Source organism: Lithobates pipiens, unplaced genomic scaffold (genome assembly GCF_037356315.1).
Source record: "Lithobates pipiens isolate NorthernLeopardFrog02 unplaced genomic scaffold, aLitPip1_a1.2 Scaffold_23, whole genome shotgun sequence".
In the NCBI taxonomy this organism is placed as follows: domain Eukaryota; kingdom Metazoa; phylum Chordata; class Amphibia; order Anura; family Ranidae; genus Lithobates; species Lithobates pipiens.
The window spans coordinates 117,235,118-117,259,683 of NW_027507785.1; the positions used below are offsets into that span (position 1 = coordinate 117,235,118).

The following is a 24,566-nucleotide window of genomic DNA, read 5'->3' on the forward strand; positions in this document are numbered from 1 at the left end:
GGGACACTGGGGGGAGAACGCACACACAGGGGGACACTGGGGGGAGAACGCACACACAGGGGGACACTGGAGGGAGAATGCACACACACGGGGACACTGGAGGGAGAATGCACGCACACACAGGGGGACACTGGAGGGAGAACGCACACACAGGGGGACACTGGAGGGAGAACGCACACACAGGGGGACACTGGAGGGAGAACGCACACACAGGGGGACACTGGGGGGAGAACGCACACACATACACACACACACACACAGGGGGACACTGGAGGGAGAATGCACACACACGGGGACACTGGAGGGAGAATGCACGCACACACAGGGGGACACTGGAGGGAGAACGCACACACAGGGGGACACTGGAGGGAGAACGCACACACAGGGGGACACTGGAAGGAGAACGCAACCACACAGGGGGACACTGGAGGGAGAACGCAACCACACAGGGGGACACTGGAGGGAGAACGCAACCACACAGGGGGACACTGGAGGGAGAACGCACACACAAGGGGGACACTGGAGGGAGAACGCGCACACAAGGGGGACACTGGAGGGAGAACGCGCACACAAGGGGGACACTGGAGGGAGAACGCGCACACACAAGGGGGACACTGGAGGGAGAACGCGCACACAAGGGGGACACTGGAGGGAGAACGCACACACAGGGGGACACTGGAGGGAGAACGCACACACACAGGAACACTGGAGGGAGAACGCACACACACAGGGGGACACTGGAGGGAGAATGCACACACACAGGGGGACACTGGAGGGAGAACGCACACACACACAGGGGGACACTGGAGGGAGAACGCACACACACACACAGGGGGACACTGGAGGGAGAACGCACACACACAGGGGGACACTGGAGGGAGAACGCACACACAGGGGGACACTGGGGGGAGAACGCACACACAGGGGGACACTGGGGGGAGAACGCACACACAGGGGGACACTGGAGGGAGAACGCACATAGGGGGACACTGGAGGGAGAACGCACATAGGGGGACACTGGAGGGAGAACGCACATAGGGGGACACTGGAGGGAGAGCGCACACACACACACACACACACACACACACAGGGGGACACTGGAGGAATAACGCACACACAGGGGGACACTGGATGGAAAACGCACACACAGGGGGACACTGGAGGGAAAACGCATACACACAGGGGGACACTGGAGGGAAAACGCATACACACAGGGGGACACTGGAGGGAAAACGCATACACACAGGGGGACACTGGAGGGAAAACGCACACACAGGGGGACACTGGAGGGAGAACGCACACACAGGGGGACACGCACACAGGGGGACACGCACACAGCACAGGAGGACATGCAAATAGGGGGACACACACACACAGCCAGGAGGACACTGTGGGGTGGGGGGACCCGGGGCCCTTACATCTGTACACTCCCCGAGTCCCCCCCATCACGTGTAGCCGCCCTGGTGTCATCTGCTTCACTTACCGAGTCACCGGATGCCGATAATAGTACTTCTAACAGCGTGCTGCTCCTTCGCCAGCCGCTCCACTCTTCTCGTCCGTCCCAGGTGATGTCACGACGCATATAGTACAAGCACCTGGGACGGACAGGAGGGAAGGAGGGGCCGGCGGGGAGCAGCGCACAGTTAGCTGTGTTATTTTCGGCATCGCGGCATGTAATTCAGCCGCTGCAAGTGGCCTCTCATGTGGCCAAGTCCGGGCCCCTAATGTCCTCGGGCCCTCGGGCGGCGCCCGAGTGACCGACTGGTCAGTCCGCCCCTGGGTACTTGTATCTGCCTGCCTATACAAAATAACTTAAAGGGAGAAAATAATAACTTAAGGTCTCTCCTGATATGTTTTACCCACCACCAGACCTTTCATCATTTTTGTTGCCCATCTCTGGACGCACCCCAAAATCGTTTTTCTCTGTAGTTCTGGGCAACAGTGAATTTACAAAATTGTACTTTATCAAGGAAATATTCATCCCTAGGTGCATCATTTTACATTTAGAAACATTAATCTGCAGTTTCCATAGCTTTGAGCTATCCTCAAGTAATAACAAATCATTTTCCATGTTACAGGTATATAAATTCTATTGCAAATCTTTGTATCATCATCAAAAAGACATACCCTGTTCACCAAACCTTAAGGCTCGGTTCACACCTAAACTGGCCTCGGATCACACAGAAATGCTGTGCATCCCTGTTCTCTGTTCCAGGGATGAATCAGGGCAGGATCTTTGCCTGAATTCTGCCCTGAAATGGAGCCAAAGACGCACAGCGTTTCTGTGCAATGTGCTCCACAGCCGCTCTGGAGATATGTGAACTGGCTCCATAGAGAGTCGGTCACATTCTCCTGCTATGTGAATTGGATGCAGGGAAACCCATTTGCATAGATGTGAACCCAGCTTTACAGTGCCTTGAAAAGGTATTCATACCTTTTGAAATTTTCCACATTTTGTCATGTTCCAACCCAAAATGTAATTGTATTTTATTGTGATTTTATATAATAGACCAACACAAAGTGGCACATAATTGTAAAGTGAAAGAAAAATAATAAATGGTTTTCCAGTTTTTTTACAAATAAATACCAGTATGTGGAAAATGTGGCATGCCTATTAATTCAGCCTTTACTCTGATACCCCTAACTAAAATCTAGTGGAACCAATTGCCTGAGACGCTCCAGGCTCCTGGGTGGGGATCATGACCATATGGTCATGATCTTTCCTGAGACTTGACCAGCTGTGTGACGTCAGCTGACAGCGGCACTCAGCCTGCTGTCTGCTCAAAATGGGTCACAGGAGTGCAGAGTGATCTTTGGCTGTACATCTTCTTTAATATGTATGATCTAGTCTTATGGCCTCATGTTTGTAAGTGTAACTGCATTTTTTTTAAGTATTGTCATTTTTTTAATATAAAGACATCCACAACTATGTACCAATTTATGGTCTTGGTTGCACATTTTTATTTAGAGTACTTACATATTTCTGTAGCTTAAGACAACAAGATTTTTCCTTGCTAGTTCGAGGTGACAGGTTGCAGACAGGCTGTCAGCATCACAGAATCAGGTGTTGATACGATGTTGTAAGTTTCCACAGAGGAAATGGAAACAAGCATATTGGCATTATTTCAGATATGTTACAGGCCTGATTTCTGTCTGACATTCTGAGCAGTAGTTGTGCTAGATGAGATGAATATAACATTTATACTGACCACAATGACATGTTAAGCAAGGTGATGAAGTGACATGATATACAGGCCGAAGGGGTCCAACTGTCAGACACTAAAGGCAGCAGTAATATAAGATGACAACAAGAAGGACGAAGAAGGGGCATGGGGAGATACAGGAATTTGGATGGCATTAGAGAAGAAATACAAGCTAAAAACTAAATAACATACCGTATATACTCGAGTATAGGCCGACCCGAATATAAGCCGAGGCCCCCAATTTACCCCCAAAAAAACTGGCAAACTTATTGACTCGTGTATAAGCCGAGGGTGAGACATGCCTGTCCATCCCTGTGTGTGTGTCCGTCCATCCCTGTGTGTCCGTCCATCCCTGTGTGTCCGTCCATCCCTGTGTGTCCGTCCATCCATCCCTGTGTGTGTGTGTGTCCATCCATCCATCCATCCCTGTGTGTGTGTGTGTCCATCCATCCATCCATCCCTGTGTGTGTGTGTGTGTCCATCCATCCATCCATCCCTGTGTGTGTGTGTCTCCATCCATCCATCCATCCCTGTGTGTGTGTGTCTCCATCCATCCATCCCTGTGTGTGTGTGTCTCCATCCATCCATCCATCCCTGTGTGTGTGTCCATGTGTGTGTGTGTGTGTGTGTGTGTGTGTGTGTGTGTGTGTGTGTGTGTGTGTGTGTGTCCAGCCTACCTGTGTCCCGAGCCTGTGTCCCGAGCCTCCGTCCCGTGCCTTGCCTCCTTGCCTCCGTCCCGTGCCGTGCCTTGCCTCCTTGCCTCCGTCCCGTGCCGTGCCTTGCCTCCGTCCCGTGTCGTGCCTTGCCTCCGTCCCGTCCCGTGCCGTGCCTTGCCTTGCCTCCGTCCCGTGCCTTGCCAGGATCGCCGCTCTTCGTCGGCGCCTCGGCGGCCATTCTAAAATTCAAAAGCCACGCCTCCGCCTTCGCCTGTGATAGGCGGAACACTGAATTTCCCAGCAGCCTGTGTTCCGCCTATCAGGGACATCGTCTCATCCTCGTCCGTAGTACGAGGATGAGACGATGTCCGTGATAGGCGGAACACAGGCTGCTGGGAAATTCAGTGTTCCGCCTATCACAGGCGAAGGCGGAGGCGGAGGCGCGGCGTTTGAAGAGTAGAATGTCCGCTGTCTGTCTGCTCGACACGCTGATCGAGCAGGCAGACAGCGATGACTCGAGTATAAGCCGAGGGGGGCACTTTCAGCCTCAAAAAAGAGGCTGAAAATCTCGGCTTATACTCGAGTATATACGGTACGTGGTATTGACCAAGAAATAGGAAATCTAAAGACAGCACAAAAAATCATATACTGTACATAGTATGTGCAACATTAAAATTAGTTTTCCTACTCTCATGAAAAATTATATTCAGCTCTGGTTTAAGGGCTCTTTCACAGGGAGCAGATCTGTGCTGATCCGCCCAGTGGACATCCGCTTGCTCAGCGGGGATCGCTCCATCGATCCCCACTGAGCAGGAAGATGACAGGTCCGTCTCTGCACACTGCTCAGTCCTTTCCTCCATCACACTTTTTCGGATCGGAGCAGGTCGGATGTCAGCGGACATGTCACCGCTGACATTCGACGCTCCATAGACCTCTATGGATCATCAGTTCAGGTCCGCCGAAAAAACTGACAGGAGGACCTGAACAGATTGGTCATGTGAAAGAGGCCTAAGTCGAATAGAGAAGTTTCCCTGACAGAAGCAGAATAATTATTTCTGTGATGTATAGAGGCAGATCCAAGGTGTCTAGAGCACTGATTAGCATTTATTAATTTAAAGATACCCTGACACTAACTTAAAAAAATGCAGGTAAAAACCCAGGCTAACCAAGTATTGGAAATGCTAACATGTGGCATTATACCTTTCCATACACAATGTTGTTATTGACTTGCCGTTAGGCTCTGAATGTGACTACTGCAGAAAGAGTCAATTCCCTAGCACAGCCCCCTTCCATCTTGAACTTCCTTTCCCTCACCCTTTCTGGCAGTGTCTAGTAACTCTCAGTGCTGGCACAGCTCCTCCACCCATCCCATCTCCTCTCTACATGACTTTTTACGTATCAGTCAGAGGAGGAGTGAAGCTAAATACTATGAAGTATCACACCAATGACAGCTTGGGGTCTGCAGGGGCTTTTAGATGTCTACACAATGGAGACTTTTACAGGTTAAATAACATGAATTATATATATATATATATAAACACATATATCCCTATTGGAAAATTGTTGTTGAATGCTCTGGTCACAAAGTTTTTTTTTTAATGTCAGCCTTTTGCTCTGCAACTAAAAACCAAATAAAAGGGTTTGGCTGGATCTGGACATAAAACAAATGCTCTACAGTATCTGATAGGCAACCAGTATAGAGAGAGTAAGTTCAGATTAAGGCCGGGTTCACACCGCTGCGATGCGGGAACGCCGCGAATCCGCGGCGTTTTCCTGCATCGCATTACTCCCGCCGGCAGTTCACACTGCCCTATGCGGACGGCTGGGAGTGTCAATGTTATGTTAATGACACCCCCAGATCCGTCGGCATATCGCAGTGCGATCTGCCGACTCGCACAGGAATCGGATTGCATGGTGTGAACCCCCATGCGATCCGATTCTGTTGCGGACCCAAAAAAGGGTCCCGTGCGAGTTTGCTGCGGGAGCGCTGCGAATTCAGCCATACTATCTGTATGGCTGAACTCGCATTGCTACGGAGATCGGATGTGATTTGCTGTGCGAATCACATCCGGATCTCCCCCCGCAGCAGTGTGAACCCAGCCTAAGGGCCGGTTCACACTGCGGGCGATGCGAGGCGACACCGACTTGCCTCGCCGCGACCTGCCGCGACCTCAGCGGCAACTTGCAAATGACTTCTGTATAGAAGTCAATGCAAGTCGCCCCGAGGTCGCCCAAAAGTAGTACAGGAACCTTTTTTCTGAGTCGGAGCGACTCGAGTCGCTCCTCTCAGAACGGTTCCATTGTACAGAACGGGGGCGACTTGTCAGATCGCGGCGAGGCAAGTCGTGTCACCTCGCATCGCCCGCAGTGTGAACCGGCCCTAATACTGTAGTGGCATTAATTGACTGTAACGTGATTGCTGCTATTTGCATTATCTACAGGCAGTGTAATCTTTTAACCTAAGGGCCACAGTATAGGGCAGTGATGGCGAACCTTGGCACCCCAGATGTTTTGGAACTACATTTCCCATAATGCTCATGCACTCTGCAGTGTAGTTGAGCATCATGGGAAATGTAGTTCCAAAACATCTGGGGTGCCAAGGTTCGCCATCACTGGTATAGGGTATTGCAAATGTGTTCATTTGAGGATACAAAAGTATTACTTAGCTGTGGCATATCATAGTATCAGTTGTGTTATGCACTAGAGTTTCAAGAAATACAATTTTGATGGCTCATCAATGCCTGGTTCTCCAACATGTGTGGTGTTTTCATCCTCTAGCCCAGAAGTAGGCAACCTCGGCCCTCCAGCTGTGGTGAAACTACAAGTCCCATGAGACATTGCAAGACCATGACAATCACAGCCATGACTCCTAGAGGCAGAAGCATGATGAGATTTGTAGTTTCACCACAGCTGTAGTGCCGAGGTTACCTACCCCTAAGGTCTCACAGCTGTAGCCCATGAGCTATCTTTGGCATCTGGTTACCCTGCACAGTAACAGGGGAAGCCTCAAAATGCCCAGCGTGTGATGTCTTGTACACATGACTGTACTTTCCAGCAGACTAGGTCCAACGGGATCAGTCCGTTGGACAATCCGATCATGTGTGGGCTAATCCGATCATTTTTCGTTATAAAAATCCGATGGACCTAGAAATAGAACATGTTTCAAATCTGTGCGACGAACTCAATTCCTATCGGGAAAACCATTCGTCTGTATGCTGGTCCGACAGACCAAATATGATGCAAGGGAAGCTATTGGCTACTGGCTATTGATCTTCCTTTTTTAGTCCAATATTACATCTTCACGTTCAAAACAAACAGACTTTCGAATGGACTTAGTCCGTTCGTGTGTGGTCAAGTCCGTTCCTTCTGAACTCTGCTGAAAAGTCAGTCGGGAAGACCGTCGAACCTAGTCTGCTGGAAAGTCCAGTGGTGTGTACGCGGCATTAGTCTATGTTTTCATGCACACATAGACGTTTATAGGAGTTTAGAGACAAAATTTAAAAAATAAAAAACACTGCCTGTGCTTTTCGGAGCAGTGGCAGTTTGGCAGTAAAAACCCTTGATGCACCTAAATGAATCTAAACGCACATTTAGCACTTGAGTGTTAATTCATTTCAGTGGCCAGAATAAATTATTATTATTTGTCCCAATTAAATGAATTGATGCCTAAAGATGCTTAACATGCCTAAACGTGTTCCTAATGCCGCGTACACATGATCAGATTATCCGGCTGACTTGGTCGGGCCTGTGTGTGAGCTCCGGCGGACTTAGAAAGTAGTTTTGACTCAAAAATTGTCCATCAGACTGTGAGTCCGCACACGGAGAAAAACACACAGAGAAAAGCCTGTTCATTTTGAACGTGGCTCCAGGTAGACGGGACTAGCGCAGGTCAATATTGCCGCCTCCATGGGCAAAATTGACACCTCGCTAGCCCCTTCTACCTGGTAGGGACTTAAAGGGGAAGTCCTATGCTGAAAAAATGGCATGGGGTTCTTCTTGCCGGGGCTCCGCTCCTTCTTCCAGCTCTTTTACTAGCGGTGGCCCGGTCTTTCGTCGTCATCGTCGCCGTCGCCTTCTCTTTTCTTCTTCTCTTCTTCTTCTTCCTTGAGATGTTGACTGGACACTGTCTCTGGCCGTAATGACAGGGACGCTGTGTGCGGCGACTTATATAGGGACAATGGGTGGGGTCACCTGGTGATGTCCCCGCCCATTATGATATCACAGTTCAAGCATCCTCCCGGATTCCGATAAGCCCCCCGCCCGCAGACCCCGAAAACCAACGGCGAGGGTTGTGGGGAAGAGGCCCTTGTCCTCATCAACATGGAGACAACATGCTTTGGGGTGGGGGGGCCGCAGGGCCCCCCTTCCCCAAAGCACCCCCCATGTTGAGGGCATGCGGCCTGGTGCGGCTTAGACTGGCTGGGCTGCGTGCTTGGATAAGGGTCTTATATGGACCTGGGGGGGACCCCCACGCTGTTTTTTCGGCGACCAGGTGACAGGGCCAGCGACGTGCCAATCTCGCCTCTGACTTCCTTCGCTAGTCCTGGCTACCTGGAGCCGTGTTCAAAATGAACGGACTTTCTTCCATGTGTGGACAAGTCCATTCATTTCAAAAGTACGGCGGACTTCCGGCAAAAGTCGGGCAGGCCCGCTCGTTCGGAAAGTCCGGCGGACTTTCCGGCGGTTTGTACGCCAGACTAAGTCCACCGGAAAGTCTGATCGTGTGTACGTGGCATTAGCGTTTTTTATTGCCAAAACGCCATTCCCACAAAGAAAGGAGATTAGGAGAGTTGGACAAACACGATATGTGCGTGAGGCCTTAAATTCAGCTGTACGGGTATCCACTTTATTTATTGCAATCACCTTATTACTTATTAATCTTTGTAGCCATTGATTACAGATCAGGATTTCCATAGCTTTCTGTTCTAATTTGTTCCTGAGATTTTTCAATGCATGTACTGGTATCTTGGTGACCTCTGTTCCCTGTCCAGCTGTACCTGTTTTGCACACTGATTATGGTGATCTGAGTGTGTGTGTTTTGTATATTGATCACAGCATGTTGCACAGTGTGGCTTCATGCCCCTTGGGAGCCCTGCTCTTTTCCAAAACAGCCAGAAGGGCGAAGAATGACGAATCTGTTGGGAGTTCAGGGATGTGTCAACAGCAGCCTGCTGTGTGTGATGTGTGTATGACTGGCACAGCATGTCCCTGCATCAGAGAGGTGAGCCGTATGTCCAGGTGAACTGGAGGAGTGTTAAATATGTCTGGATTTCAGCCCCCTCCTGATCCTCCACCACTTCCAGAGGAAAACCCCCCGAAAGAGCTGAGTCCGGTAAGTCACACTGTTCATGTAGGTTGTAAGTGAAAGATTTTGAACAAAGATTGTAACAGTGACAGTCTCTATAGTGTTATTCTGGCTATATATTACATGATATTTGCTTGTTAGGCAACTACATTTGGCTTTTTAGAAATTGGTGGATCAATAACCAATAAAGCTATTTGTTGGTGGATATAATGCACAACAAATGTCCATCATAAAATACTTCTAAAACTAAGACCTTTTTTTTATGTTACAGACAGGGTATGGAAGTATTAATCTGGCCATACACTAAAAGAAATCTAATGCCACGTACACACAACTGGACATTCCACCAGAAAAGGTCAGACAGAATAATTTCATCGGATATTACGATCATGTGTCAGCTTCGACTTTTTTCTTCAAAAATTCAGACGGACCTAGAAATAGAACATGTTTCAAATCTGTCCGACGGAATCAATTTCTATCGGGAAAAACGTTCTTCTGTATGCTGGTCCGATGGACCAAATAGGACGCAAGGGCAGCTATTGGCTACTGGCTATTGATCTTCCCTTTTTAGTCCCGTCAGGGGCGGACTGACCATTGGGGCACTCAGGCACTGCCGAGGGTCCCATGCCACTAGGGGGCCCCATCAGGGTTGTCAGCCTCAATAAAACCAGGGACAGTATGTAAAAATCTGTGTTTTTTTAAAAATCCCAAGATTATAGCTGACCCGCCTCTCCAGTACCCTTTCAGTGTGTGTATATGTATTCTGTGTGTGTATACTGTGTGGCCCAATAATCTCCTATTGCCCAGGGGCCCCATAATCTTCTATTGCCCGGGGGCCCCATAATCTCCTATTGTCCGGGGGCCCCATGAGTTGTCAGTCCGCCCCTGAGTCCCGTCGTACGTCATCACGTTCAAAACTAACGGACTTTGGTCCGTTCGGTCGGAAATCCGTCTTAACTCCATCAAAAGTCCGTCGAAACTCCTTTGGGAAGACCGTCGGACCTAGTCTGCCGGAAAGTCCGGTCGTGTGTACGCAGCATAAGAGATATCTCAATGTGCTCTAAACAGGATGGACGAATACCTCTTCTGGGATATTATAATCTGAATAAACTAGCAGTGCTTCCATTGGATCGAATGCAGCTGCAGTTTGGCTGAAAATTTTCTGGTGAGATTCAATAAAAGTTGATTGAGCAATTGTTTTTTGGCAAACGGAATGGGGCCACCCAATGTGAGAATTTTAGCCAATGCATCAGGAATTGGCTGAAATTCGCTCAGTGCATGGCCAGCTTTAGATCTCCTATTAGGCTGGATTCACACCTATGCAGTTTTAGTGCTTTTTGCATCTTGCAGATTTGTACTACAGTCCATTTAAAGAGGTTGTAAACCCTTACAAACCACTTTGACCTATAGGTAAGCCTAGATTAAAGATTACCTGTAGGTCCAAGAAATATCTCCAAAGCCTGCAAGGTTTAGGAGATATTTACAAAAAGAGAGGCACCGCTGTCTACGGCGCATGCGATGTAGACAGCGGTGCGCAGGCGTACTATCGCCGATAGCAGCATGCCACTGCTAATGGCGATATGCCGCTAGTGGCGGCTCCCGTGCGCATGCTTGGGAGTGACGTCATTGCTCCTCCGTCGCTGTGAGTGGCCGGAGCAGCAATGCCCAGAAGAAGATGGACGCTCCAGTCTACAGGGGACAGCGGTGACATTGCTGGCTCGTGTGTCAGGTAAGTGTCACATAATGGGCTACTATGTGATTCACACCTATGCAGGTTGCAGTTTGCATATTGCAGGTGAATTTTACATTTTTCAATACATGCTTTTCATCCATTGAAGTCTATGGAACCAAAAACCAGAAAAAAGTCCCTGGCCCTTTCATTAAAAATGCACAGATGTGAACTACATTCATAGGAAACCATGTTCAATGGACTGTAGTGTGTTTCTGCAAAACTAAAAACGTGCTAAAAAATGCATAGATGTGAACCAGGCCTTAGGCGGGTACATACTTAGAAGTGATTTGGCCAGGTGTGAATGACAGTGGTAGGAATCTGCTGTGAATGAAAGCAGCAGGAAATTGCTTGGGTGAATAAAGCCTAAAGCCCCGTACACACGGGCGGACTGTCTGGCCAACTAAGTCCGTCAGACAATCCGACAGACAGTCCGTCCTACTTTTGAATGAACGGACTTGACCACACACGATGAACAGACAGTCCGTTGAAAGCTTGCGCGATGACGTGTACAGCACGTACGACGGGACTAGAAATACGACGTCCAATACACTGCAATGCAACCTTCGGCCGTGTAAATCCTTTCTGAGCATGCGCCATACTTAGTCCGTCCAACTTGCCTACTCACGAGCGGACTGTCCGCTGAAACCAAAGTTGGACGGACAATATTACGGAAATTCCGAAAGACTTAGTCCACCAGACTGTCCGCTGAAAAAGTCAGCTGAAGCCCACACACGAGCGGACTGTCCGCTGAAATGTGTTTGGACAGACAGTCCGCCCGTGTGTACGCGGCTTTAGATTTTTATTGCTATCTGTGTCTGCTGGAGAAATCCCCTCTCTAAATATCTTGGTGGTAACCTTTAGCACTAGGTCAAAAGGAGAAATCCAACATTTTACAGTTGGCCCTGAACAGGAAATGAGGGGCAAACTCCCAATGGGGGTGCCAGTTCTGGTAACAAACATCTAAAGCTCACCACCCACTCATTACAATCTGAATGTACAATCTCCTTCAAGCCCCATGCAAACCTGAATGATTTGCTACAAAAGGCTCAACATTAAAAATCCAATTTTAATTCCAGTTTAAGGGCTAGTTTACACTGCAGTTGCCCTTTGAAGAGTGATCCACATTCAGATCACTGTTCAGAGAGCATTTCACAGAAGGTAAGAAGGCATTGTACCACCTCCCCACTGCCTGTTTTACCCCTTAATGCCCTCACTAGTGTGTTGCATTGCAAGCAGTCGTAAGTCACCGCCAATCAGTTCAATGGGCGGTACTGCCCTCTGAACGTGATAGCAGGGATAGTTTTTGCCGCCCCATATGTACTCCCCCTCTGTTGCATTTGCAGCCACCCCCGCCTCCCCCCCAAACACAAGTATAAATTAAGCCTTAAATGGCGCCTGTTTGCACCTGGGCGCTCAGGTGCCTATTGCTTGAATAAGTACAGTACTTCTTTTCAATACAGTACTTTTGGGTGTTTTTGGCCCCATAGACTTCAATGGGAGTGCCTGAAAATAACACATTGTGCCTTAAAGCGGCGTTCCGCCTGAAAAACAAAATTACAAATACTGCAGCTGCTGACTTTTAAAATAAGGACACTTACCTGTCCAGGGCACCCGCAATGTCCTCATCCGAAGTCGATCTGTCCCTAGGCTCCGGGTGGAGGTGCCGGCATCTTCAGTAAAGGAATCAGGAAGGACGGAGAAGACCGGACATGGCATAGATCACCGCGGATACTGCAGCGATCTTTCCCCGGAGGTGGGAGTGAACAACCTGGATTAGACAAGTATCTGCTCCCCCCTAAAAGTGCCAAATGTGACCGGGGGGGGGGGGGGGGGGGGCTGGGACTGACCATTTCAGCAGAAGTTCCATTTCAGGGTGGAACTCCACTTTAAACTCACAGGAAAAAGAAAAGAAAACCTTGCCAGAAAATGCTAACATTCAGGCGTGAATGGTGCCTTAGATCTATGAATATTAATGTAGTATAAGGATCTGCTTGACTGGATAAAATATGACTGCATAATTTATGTAAATCTAAAGTTGATTATACGGTTAGATTGTAAGGTGTATGGTGAACTTAAGGGATTCACCTTCACTTTACAGAAATGTCAACTCATTTTCTCCTCTATGGAACAGAATTTGAAGGAAAATCTCCCCAAACAGATCAAAGAGAGCAACAAAAATACATCACAAACTGGCAAAGGTCCAAACATTCCATCTCAGTCCAAAGCTACCTACAAATCTTTTAGCTCTAGTTACTCTATACTTTACATCTGTGCCAAATCGTTTAATTTATAGAATACGCAAACTTTGGTTACTGAGAATTATGATTTTCTTTTCGGTAAATATGATTTGTACATTTTGAAGCAGACTGACAAACTGTGAATGTTGTTTGTGTCTGTCCCAGGGAAATGTAAGCAGCTTGTGTTTTCCATTTTAAATTGCACTGCAGCACTGAGATATGAACAAGCGTGATTGATTTATAAGACACGTCTTTGTTCGCTATCGTTGCTCTCTGGTAGCTGACGGTATTGTACCTCTGGGAACAGCTTATCTGCGAATATTGCCTTAAGGGAAGAATCTTTTCAGCTACAAGTCCCGGCAGATGCTTTAAACCTTTTCTACTGCAGCTAGTGTGCCAGAGGTCTTTTACCATTCCCAGTAGGCTGATATGACACCACACTGAACACTGATGTGCTTTATGTTGGTTATGTGGTTATACCTGGGGGTACAAATTATTTTCTTTCAAGATCTGATCATATTAAACTTTACAGAAAATGTCAACTGGTTCACACGTTCAATATTGAACTTTCCATACCCAGGGGTTGTCTACATGTTGCTGCTCTTTATCTCCCATTGTTAACACCACCTTGAGTAATCTCAGTTGTGTAACATGATTTTGCGTTTCATCTGCAAATCTTTAGCCCTATAGTCCTATTCACACTTGCAAGTTGGGGCCATTTGCAATTAGCTGCGGGAGACCCAGCGAGCGTTCCCTGTGATTAGCTGCAGGCAAGAAGCCCTGTTGATAGCAAAGGAAGGTTGCCAATTCCTGTAGCTTTTCGCGGTCGATCACATATACTCACTCATGCAGGGATTACCTGTGAACGATCAACCCAGGATTACATGCAATAGAGCACGAAGAGCTCAGGGAGCTGTCAACCTTCCATTGCTTTCAACAGGGCTTCCTGACGCAGCTAATCGCAAATGGCCCCACTCGCAAGTGTGACTGGGGCCTTAAAAGGGTTGTTAGCCCTCTGTTTTTTTAAAAACACTTCAGGCCCCTCCTCTTTATCAGGTTCCCCATTGACACAAACAGCTGAAAATGGCTCGGCCCCCCCGCTCCTGTGTCACTGGATTTGATTGACAGCAGTGGGCTCCTGCTGGTTTCAATCTGTCCAATGAGGAAAGAGCTGGCGGCTCCACTCTTTCCTCATTGGACAGATTGAAAACAGCAGGAGACCACTGCTGTCAATCAAATCCAGAGGCACGGGAGCAAGGGGCCGGGTCGAGTCCTGGAGCTGGAGCTGCTGCGCCCGTGCACATTGTTGGATCAGATCAAGCTCAGGTAAGAAGGGGGGGGGGGGGGGAGCTGAAGCACAGAAGGTTTTTCACCGTAATGCATAAATTGTGAAACAACCACTTTAAAGAACCCCCCCTGCCCTTTACAATTTTTTAAGCCCTTTGCTGTGTCCACTGGGTTGTCCACAAAAAACATACTTACCTGTAGTTAGGCTAGGCATTCTTGGCCATATCTATAGTAACCTATTTTTTTCAAGGTTACTGACTGCCTGACCATGTGCTTGCTTTTTTTTCACGTGTGAAATCTATGTCAAGTTTTTTACTGTATCATATTCATGGGAAAATTTTCCAATAAAATTACATTAAGAAAAAAAAAAGTCACCAATCCATCTCAGCACTCCAGATCCTGTGCTGTCCACTTCTCATCCGATGATCTTTCAGCCAGCTCCCTGATGACATGGCCATGTTGATTTATTGAAACTGGAGAACTCAGAATCTGGTGCAGCTGTGCATGGTACTTAGTCAGCTTTTAACTTTAGCTTGTTCAATTAAGCTTTGGCAATAAAAACTGGAAGCCGATTGGTTTCTATGCAGTGCTGCACCAGATTTTACACACTTTTTAGTTTTAGTAAATCCTCCCAGAGTGTACACAGTGTGGTGGGGATTCCTCCAAAGCCTCCTTGAAATGTGTGACATCGGTATCTCAGGAGGCCTCTAGCTAGGGTGTGCATGTGTAGAATGGTGACATCATTATTGGCAAGTGATAGAAGAGCATGAACGTTTACATTAAGTATATCTAAATCAGCCATTTGCAACCAGGGTGCCCAGGAATCCTGGGGTGATTTGCGGTTTCTTCAGGGGTCCCTTGGCAAAATGGCAAAAAATTGCCCAAGAATGTATACAAGCTAGTAGGTGGATCAAGCCTGCCATTTAGTTAAACAAAGTCACAGGTAATTATTGAGCACCATTTCAACCTTCCAGCGACTGACATCCTAACAACCAATGATGTCATCAGTGTTGATAAAAAGGGTGTTGATCGTCTGCACAGCATCCTTGCTTGACCCTCCCCTGCCCCCTCCATCAGCACTGAGGTCACATTAGCTGAGTGATAGAGAGAAACTGAGAGAGAGGAAAACGCAGGAATACTAATCGATACTAGTGTGAAAAAATGTATTTGCTTTGGAAGAAAAAATCACCTTTAACGTTTAGTGTCCTACATGTGTCAATGCTGCCACAGTGTGTAAAACTATTAAGCCCCATACCCACTATCAGATTTTCTACTGATTTTTGTCTTCAGATTTACCAAAACCATGTAGTAGAAGGGCCTGCCTGATTGCATACACATTGAAACTCCTAAGGTTTGACCTCATATTATATGGTTTTGGTAAATCTGAAGGAAAAAATCAGCAGAAAATCTGATAGTGTGTATGGGGCTCTAGAATAGTTTTTTACATTTTAGAATGGTGTGCCTTGAGACTGTCTGTAAGGGTGCCTTAAGATTGTCCATAATTTTAAAGGATGCCTTGACTGAAAAAAGGGCGAGAAACACTGATATAACGAATTCCTTTAGTCTGATGTGGCTTTGTGGTGGCTTCTGGGAAAAGCAGTGAACCAGTATTTAAAGTTCTGTAGATGATGTGTAGATCATGTATAGAAATCCCCCAAATTTTCCTTATTTCCAGGAAGTAACATTTTAGACTAACTGTAGTAGCATAAATTACAATATAACTTGTTTAGCAATCAGCAATTCGGCTGGACAGGACATGGAGAATGTGCTTGGTAAATAAACAGACATGTTCAGCAAGTAGACCCGTACATGTTTATATTACAATAGTTCTACAGAACCACCATATGGTGTCAGATCTTCTGTTCATTAGTTCACGTCTGTGGCTAGAATACTGCTCATTAGACATGTGCAGAGTAAAATATTTCGTTTCGGAATTTCGTTTTCGTCCGAAAACTTAATTTATTTAGTTACTCCCGAAATTCGTTTTTATTTATTTCGTTTTTCGTTCAAAAATTGCATTCGTCCGAAAATCCACATGAATTACGGTCGAATCTGTCTTTGAAGGCTTATGGTGTCTGTCGAATGTATAAAGAAGATTCGACGGAGCTAGTATATATATTATATAGCATACTTTAGAACCCTATTAAAGTCTATGGGACTCCAACGTTCAAAATCTAAAGTGCTAATTTTAAAGGCTAATTTGCAAGTTACTGTCCTAAAAAGTGTTTGGGGACCCGGGTCCTGCCCCAGGGGACATGTATCAAAGCAAAAAAAAGTTTTAAAAAACGGCCGTTTTTTCGGGAGCAGTGATTTTAATAATGATTAAAGTGAAACAATAAAAGTGTAATATTCCTTTAAATTTCGTAGGGGGGGGGGTTGTCTATAGTATGCCTGTGAAGGGGCTCGTGTTTCTGGGGCTTAGAACTGTCGCTGCACAAAGTGTCATTTATGCAGGAAAAAAAGTCCTTTAAAATCACTCGCAGCTATTATGAATTGTCGGCTCCCGTAATACAGAGAACACTCATTGAAAGTCATTGATAAAAAAATAAATAAATAAATTAAAAAAAAAGCGTGGGGGTCCCCCAAATTCAATTACCAGGCCCTTCAGGTCTGGTATGGATATTAAGGGGAACCCTGCCTCAAATTTAAGAAAAAATTTGACGTGGGGTTCCCCCTAAATATCCATAACCAGACCCTTCAGGTCTGGTATGGATATTAAGGGGAACCCCGCGTCAAATTTTAAAAAAAATTGACGTGGGGTTCCCCCTTAAAATCCATACCAGACCCTTTATCCGAGCACGCAACCTGGCAGGCCGCAGGAAAAGAGGGGGGGACGAGAGAGCGGCCCCCCCTCCCTCCTGAACCGTACCAGGCCACATGCCCTCAACATTGGGAGGATGCTTTGGGGGTCTGTGACCCCTCAAAGCACCATGTCCCCATGTTGATGAGGACAAGGGCCTCATCTCCACAACCCTGGCCGGTGGTTGTGGAGGTCTGCGGGCGGGGGGCTTATCAGAATCTGGAAGCCCCCTTTAACAAGGGGACCCCCAGATCCCGGCCCCCCCCCTGTTTGAAATGGTAAGGGGGTACAAAAGTACCCCTACCATTTCACAAAGAAAGTGTAAAAAATGGTTAAATAAGACAAACACACTTTTGAAAAATTCCTTTATTAAAAATAAAAAAATAAAAAAAAGATTCCAGCGGCGGTAATCCACTCTTGCTATCCAGCGACGGACGGTCATCTCTCCAGCGATGTCTCATCTCTCCAGCGCAGCGAATCCTTCGTTCTTCTGTCTCCGCAGAGGAGACAATGCAAGGATTCCGGCTGCCTGACGTTTCTTATATAGGGTGGGCGGGGCCACCCGTCACCTGACCCCGCCCCCCTCTGACGCAAGGGGAAACCCGGGGTTCCCCGTGACGTATGGGTGACCCCGCCCCCCTCTGATGTAACGGAAACCTGCCTGTGTTACATCAGAGGGGTGCGGGGTCACCCATACGTCACAGGGAACCCCGGGTTTCCCCTTGCGTCAGAGGGGGGCGGGGTCAGGTGACGGGTGGCCCCGCCCTCCGTATATAAGAAACGTCAGGCAGCCGGAATCCTTGCATTGTCTCCTCTGCGGAGACAGAAGAACGAAGGATTCGCTGCGCTGGAAAGATGAGACATCGCTGGAGAGATGACCGTCCGTCGCTGGATAGCAAGAGTGGATTACCGCCGCTGGAATCTTTTTTTAATTTTTTTATTTTTAATAAAGGAATTTTTCAAAAGTGTGTTTGTTTTATTTAACCATTTTTTTACACTTTCTTTGTGAAATGGTAGGGGTACTTTTGTACCCCCTTACCATTTCAAACAGGGGGGGGGGCGGGATCTGGGGGTCCCCTTGTTAAAGGGGGCTTCCAGATTCTGATAAGCCCCCCGCCCGCAGACCTCCACAACCACCGGCCAGGGTTGTGGAGATGAGGCCCTTGTCCTCATCAACATGGGGACAAGGTGCTTTGAGGGGTCACAGACCCCCAAAGCATCCTCCCAATGTTGAGGGCATGTGGCCTGGTACGGTTCAGGAGGGAGGGGGGCCGCTCTCTCGTCCCCCCCTCTTTTCCTGCGGCCTGCCAGGTTGCGTGCTCGGATAAAGGGTCTGGTATGGATTTTTAGGGGGAACCCCACATCAATTTTTTTTTTAATTTGACGCGGGGTTCCCCTTAATATCCATACCAGACCTGAAGGGTCTGGTTATGGATATTTAGGAGGAACCCCACGTCAAATTTTTTCTTAAATTTGAGGCAGGGTTCCCCTTAATATCCATACCAGACCTGAAGGGCCTGGTAATTGAATTTGGGGGACCCCCACGCTTTTTTATTTATTTATTTATTTATTTTTTTATCAATGACTTTCAATGAGTGTTCTCTGTATTACGGGAGCCGACAATTCATAATAGCTGCGAGTGATTTTAAAGGACTTTTTTTCCTGCATAAATGACACTTTGTGCAGCGACAGTTCTAAGCCCCAGAAACATGAGCCCCTTCACAGGCATACTATAGACAACCCCCCAGCTACGAAATTTAAAGGAATATTACACTTTTATTGTTTCACTTTAATCATTATTAAAATCACTGCTCCCGAAAAAACGGCCGTTTTTAAAACTTTTTTTTGCTTTGATACATGTCCCCTGGGGCAGGACCCGGGTCCCCAAACACTTTTTAGGACAGTAACTTGCAGAATCTTTTCTCTCCGTCAAATCTTTTCTCTGTCGAATATTTTCTCTATATAATCTTGGACTAATAGAGGTAAGGTTAGGCACATTCGACCACAGGTTCTATAGACACGTTGTCAGAGTCATGTCGAATCTCCTATTCTATATCGAACTGTTGTAACAACGAAAACGAAAATAAAGCATTTATTTATGTCGGATCTTTCGTTTTTCGGATTTTGTGCTTTCGTTATCGTTTGTCAAAACGAAAACGAAAATAGCTGAAATTCGGACGAAAATGCATTCGGACGAAAACGAATGCACATGTCTACTGCTCATAGCTTCAGAAAGACGGCTTATGTGGAAAGGTCAAGGGTTCTATTCAGATTAAAAATTGAAATGTCTGATTTAAAAAAAAATGTATGATATAGGAAAGTAGCCCCTATACAGAATGCCCAAGGTCTTGTGAGCTTTAAAAGGAAAAAAGGCCTAAGGCTAGCCATAGATTATGCAATTTTCTATCCTTCACCCACGGATTGAAGGAAAGAAAATGGCTTGATCCCCTCATCCACACAATGAGTGTTGATGGGGGAATCCCTGCCAGCAGAATACAATGATTACTCCTGCCAATAGCAGTAATTCATACACTGTATTAAGTAAAAATCCCTCACTGGTGCCTCAATTATATCAGGGCAAAGTCCACTCACGGGGTGAAATCGTATCACAGTACTGGCACAGCTACAACAGTGACAATTCAACAGTATATGAAATAAAAATGATTGACATCCAAGAAGGGCATTTGCATTGTGGCCAAGAAAAAAAGAGATTCAGTTGAGGCAATTGGCTAAATATACTAAATATAAATTTGCATAGTATAAACCTCATCCATAAAAATAAAAACACATTTTATACACCTAAAACAACTCCCAACATTTGTTTGACCCCATGCACTACAAACAATTTGCTCTTTAGTGCTTAACCCATAACAGCCCCCCCCCCCCCACTCCGACACATTACCATAAACCCATAATCATTTCTTCCCCATCTACAACACACACTATGCTCCTCCACCCCAAAAACACACTCCTAAGCCTAACATCACCCTAAAGCATGTCTAAACCTCAAAAACATACATTTAATATACTGCAGATTACCAGTCCTTATATGCAGTTGCTTCCTTGATTTTCTTTTCCTCCCTTTCTCCCTTTATTTTCACCTGCAAATAACACACTTCCTATCCCTGGGTGGCTACACTTACTCCTCCACTGCAGCCATGGGCATAGTTGGGGATGATGGGATTAGTAGTCCACGCAATAAATATACCATTGTTTTTTCTTTAAGTCCAGGAAGCTAAAAGGACACTGCGTTTCTAATAAGATCAATGTGTATTTCCTGCATTTGCTAAAACTTTTTCATCCTGAAAAATAAAAACTAGTGCAACCACTACATCTAAGGAGTGGTAAGCTGCATTATATAAAATGTTTGTTCTTTGGTTTAATTATTCTTTAATTGAACCCCTAAACCTAGCCCTAATACTAATAAACCCCTAGTCTGCTGTATACCCACCTCCAGAGCCGGTGCTACCACTAGGCGGAGTAGGCAGCCGCCTAGGGCGCACTACCCCCCAGGGCACAGCCACGGCCTCTGTATCATGCCTCCAATCCCCGCGATGTGTCCTGCTGAGCGCCTCGCTGTTCCCTCGCTCGTTTCGGGACTCCTTTGCTCCAGCCTGTTCCTCTGGAGCGGCGCTGTGTGTGTGCGGCGGAGGGGCGGGGCTTGGTGGAGATCAGAGCATCGAGAGGTGCAGCATCTGTTAGCTGACCTCCCGGCCAGCGGGGGCACCAGAGAGCAACACCGCCAGCCCAGTGCTGAGGAGAACCTGGATGTGATGGTCGATGGAGCAGAGGTAAGGAGGAGGGTGGATCCTCCCTATCTACTGCGAGCTGTGTGTGGGGGATGGGGGGGGGGGTGATTAGTGCAGGAAATAGGAGTCAGGTAGGTAGGTCAGTGTATGTGTCAGCTAGGTAGGTCAGTGTATGTGTGTGTAATGGTCAGGTAGGTCAGTGTATGTGTCGGGTAGGTGTGTGTGTGATGGTCAGTGTATTGTGTCAGGTAGGTGGGTCCATGTATGTGTAATGGTCAGGTAGGTCAGTGTATTGTGTCAGGTAGGTGGGTCAGTGTATGTGTAATAGTTAGTTAGTTAGGTAGATCAGAGAGTGTGTAATGGTCAGGTAGGTGGGTCAGTGTATTGTCAGGTAGGTAGGTCAGTATGTGTGTGTAATGGTCAGGTAGGTAAGTGTATTGTGTCAGGTAGGTGAGTCAGTGTCTCATCACCAGTGCTGCCTATGGGTCAGGTAGGTAGGTCAGTGTATGTGTAATGGTCAGGTAGGTGGGTCAGTGTATGTGTAATGGTCAGGTAGGTGGGTCAGTGTATTGTGTCATGGTCAGGTAGGTAGGTCGGTGTATGTCTAATAGTCAGGTAGGTCAGTGTATGTGTAATGGTCAGGTGGGTCGCATATTGCAAAGGGGGTGGAGTCATGGTCAGAGCCAATGGGGGGGAGCGGCAAAATGAGGTTTCGCCCAGGGTGTCAAAAATTCTTGCACCAGCGCTGCCCACCTCTGTGCCAGAAGCCTCTATGTCAATTAGCATTTATGTCCCCAAACCGGGCAGCTCTGAGATTGCCAAAAGGGACTGCTTTGCCTTTTCTTGGGCTCAAATGTCTCTTGGATTTTGAAAGCAGGCTAAACATGGCATTGCTCTTGCATTTTTTAATTTGGCCCTAAAAAGTTAAATGTTAGGTCCTTCTGTGTAAAACTAAATAAATGGAGAAAGGATAATGGCCCCTTCACATAAAACACAAGGCAAATCCATGTAGAATGTTACAGCAAGTCCCAGTCACTGTTCTTTCTGAGCAAGATTACATTAGTTGTACATAAAAGCAGGGGTCTCCAAATACCTGCTGCAAGATTCTGATGTAAGGATATACTCTGATAGGGACTGTGATGTAGGGGAGACTCTGATGGGCACCCTGATGTAAGATGTTATTCTGATGGGGACTCTCATGTAAGGCGGGCACTGATGGATACCCTAATGGGGACTCTGTTATAGGATGTCATTCTGATTGGGACACTGATGAAAGGAGGACTCGGATGTAATGGGGACTTTGAAGGGGATGCAAGAGGGTCCTGCGGGGGACTCTCATGTAAGTGGGGAGTTGATTTGGAACTTCTTTGCTTTATCTAAAGTTTTTCTCTGTTCTCCCTGGCTGCATAAAAAAACTCCAAGAAAAATGTATTCATTCATTTTAGTTTGATTCACAGTTTGTCAAGTTGAAAAAAGACACAAGTCCAATCAGTTCAACCAAAAACACACAAGTCACAGCACCGCTATATGTATATATATATATATATATATATATATATATATATATATATATATATATACACACAATCCTTCACCCACAGTTGATCCAGAGGAAGGCAAAAAAAAAACCCCAGCAGAGCATGATCCAATTTGGATCCCTGGATCAACCTTACCTATAAATTTTAGTATCCAATTATAGTATGTACATTTAGGAAATAATCCAGGCCTTTCTTAAAGCAATCTAGTAAGCTGGCTAAAACCTCTGGAGGGAGTCTATTCCACATTTCCACAGCTCTTACTGTGAAAAAACCTTTCCGTATTTGGAGATAAAATCTCTTTTCCTCTAGTTGTAAAGAGTGCCCCCTCGTCCTCTGTGATGACCGTAAAGTGAAAACTCAACTCCAAGTTCACTATATGGACCACTTATATATTTGTACATGTTGATCATACCCCCCTTAATCTCCTCTTCTCAAGAAAGAATAAATTCAGTTCCTCTATTCTTTGCTCATAACTGAGTTCATCCATACCTCTTATCAGTTTGGTTGCCCTTCTCTGCACTTTCCCCAGTTCCCCAATATCCTTTTTGAGAACTGGTGCCCAAAACTGAACTGCATATTCCAGATGAGGTCTCACTAATGATTTGTGCAGGGGCTACATGATTCATTGATTTATAAAACTCATTTTCTTTTTGATCTGTAAATATTTTTAAAAAGTATACAACGTGGCATCGGTACTGAAAAGTTTAGAGACCTCTGCTATAAAGAATAAATATCTACATAGGAGATATGTAGTTATACAGAGCAATTGTTCTAAAGTCATACAGTTCACCCAATTGACATTAAAGCTCTTCTCCAGGAAGCAAAACAATCCCTTTACCCCTGCTTCCCCCTGCCACTTCCTTTATAGTTACTGTAGAACTATAGGCAAAACAGATTTTCGTTTACTTCCTGTCCCATAGCCAAAAAAGGAAGTCCCTGCAAATTAAAGGAATGCCTTGGGGACCCCCAGGTCACCAGAACTAGTGTCCTCATTGGAAGATTTTCTCTTTATTACTTTTCTGGGGACATAACACAATTTGGGAGTTTCTTTACTTTCACTTTCAATGATAATAGTAAACAGGACACATAAAGAGTGCATCTTCTTAACAGGGCCACGACAGCATTAAAAACTGACTTTCCCTTTCTCTATCCAAAACGAAAAGTTTTGCCTTTAGTTATGTTTTTATTGATTTTAAATAAACACTTTATGTGTTTCTTTATACTCAGCCAAATCTATCACCCATGTCCCTTGCTGTTTCTTCTTTTAGAAGTCATGACTGGTGGATCCAGCACATTGGCATAACAGTTGCCTCTATCTAACATTACCCCACTGCTGTCTTCCGAGGCCCCCACCACTTAACAACCAAAAGTAATGAAGATGGAAGACGTGAGAGACGAACTGTCATGATTTAGGGAGTATTTTGGGCATTTGGAACTGTTTTTTTATTTTTTTCAAAAACTTCATGAATAGCTGGAAAGTGGGGTTGAGGAGGACAAGGAATGGGGAACACCCAATTGTCCAGAGTTCAGGCTTAATCTAAGTTCGGTGACTTTCCCTGTTAAGTATCTTTCTCTGTCTTTGCTTCCTGCATCACCAATCAAATTTAAATGTCCAAAGCAGGTTACAGTATGATTAGTTACTGTGTAAATCTTCTTAGTGCTGTTACATATCAGGTTTTCTCTCTGTGAGAGGCCTGCATCACTACCAAGCATATCCCAGGACCCCAAGAATAAAGTAAAATTACTACAAATTCTGGTTGAAAAATTGATAATTCCAGCAGTTAGGTTGTGCTCCTGATATGCATCTCAACATTTAATTAAAATTTTGACTAGAGTGGAATTCCTTCCATTCCATTTTTCAATTCAGAAGGAACAGAGTTGCCAGTGGTGCTGAATTTTCAAACAGATGATCATTTGCATTCTTGAAAGGGTTCTATTTCAGGGGTGTCAAACTCAATTTGATTGCGGGCCACGTTAGCATTATGGTTGCCAACAAAGGGCTGGTTGTATCTGTAAGACATGTATTTATTTAGATAAATAGGAGTACTCAGAAGTATGC

The 24,566-nt window shown here is 46.1% G+C and overlaps 1 protein-coding gene across 2 annotated transcripts in view; it reads left to right on the forward strand.

Annotated features, from left to right (window-relative positions):
* The first annotated feature begins 8,948 nt into the window (after positions 1-8,948).
* TMPRSS6 (transmembrane serine protease 6) overlaps positions 8,949-24,566 on the forward strand; it is a 430,707-nt gene continuing 415,089 nt past the window's right edge. Inside the window, exon 1 of one of the 2 annotated variants that reach the window (XM_077452249.1) lies at positions 8,949-9,191. In XM_077452249.1, the coding sequence (XP_077308375.1) occupies positions 9,120-9,191 (72 nt within the window). In that variant the 5' untranslated portion in view covers positions 8,949-9,119. The remainder of the gene's footprint in view (positions 9,192-24,566) is intronic. The other variant, XM_077452250.1, reaches the window with a different exon arrangement.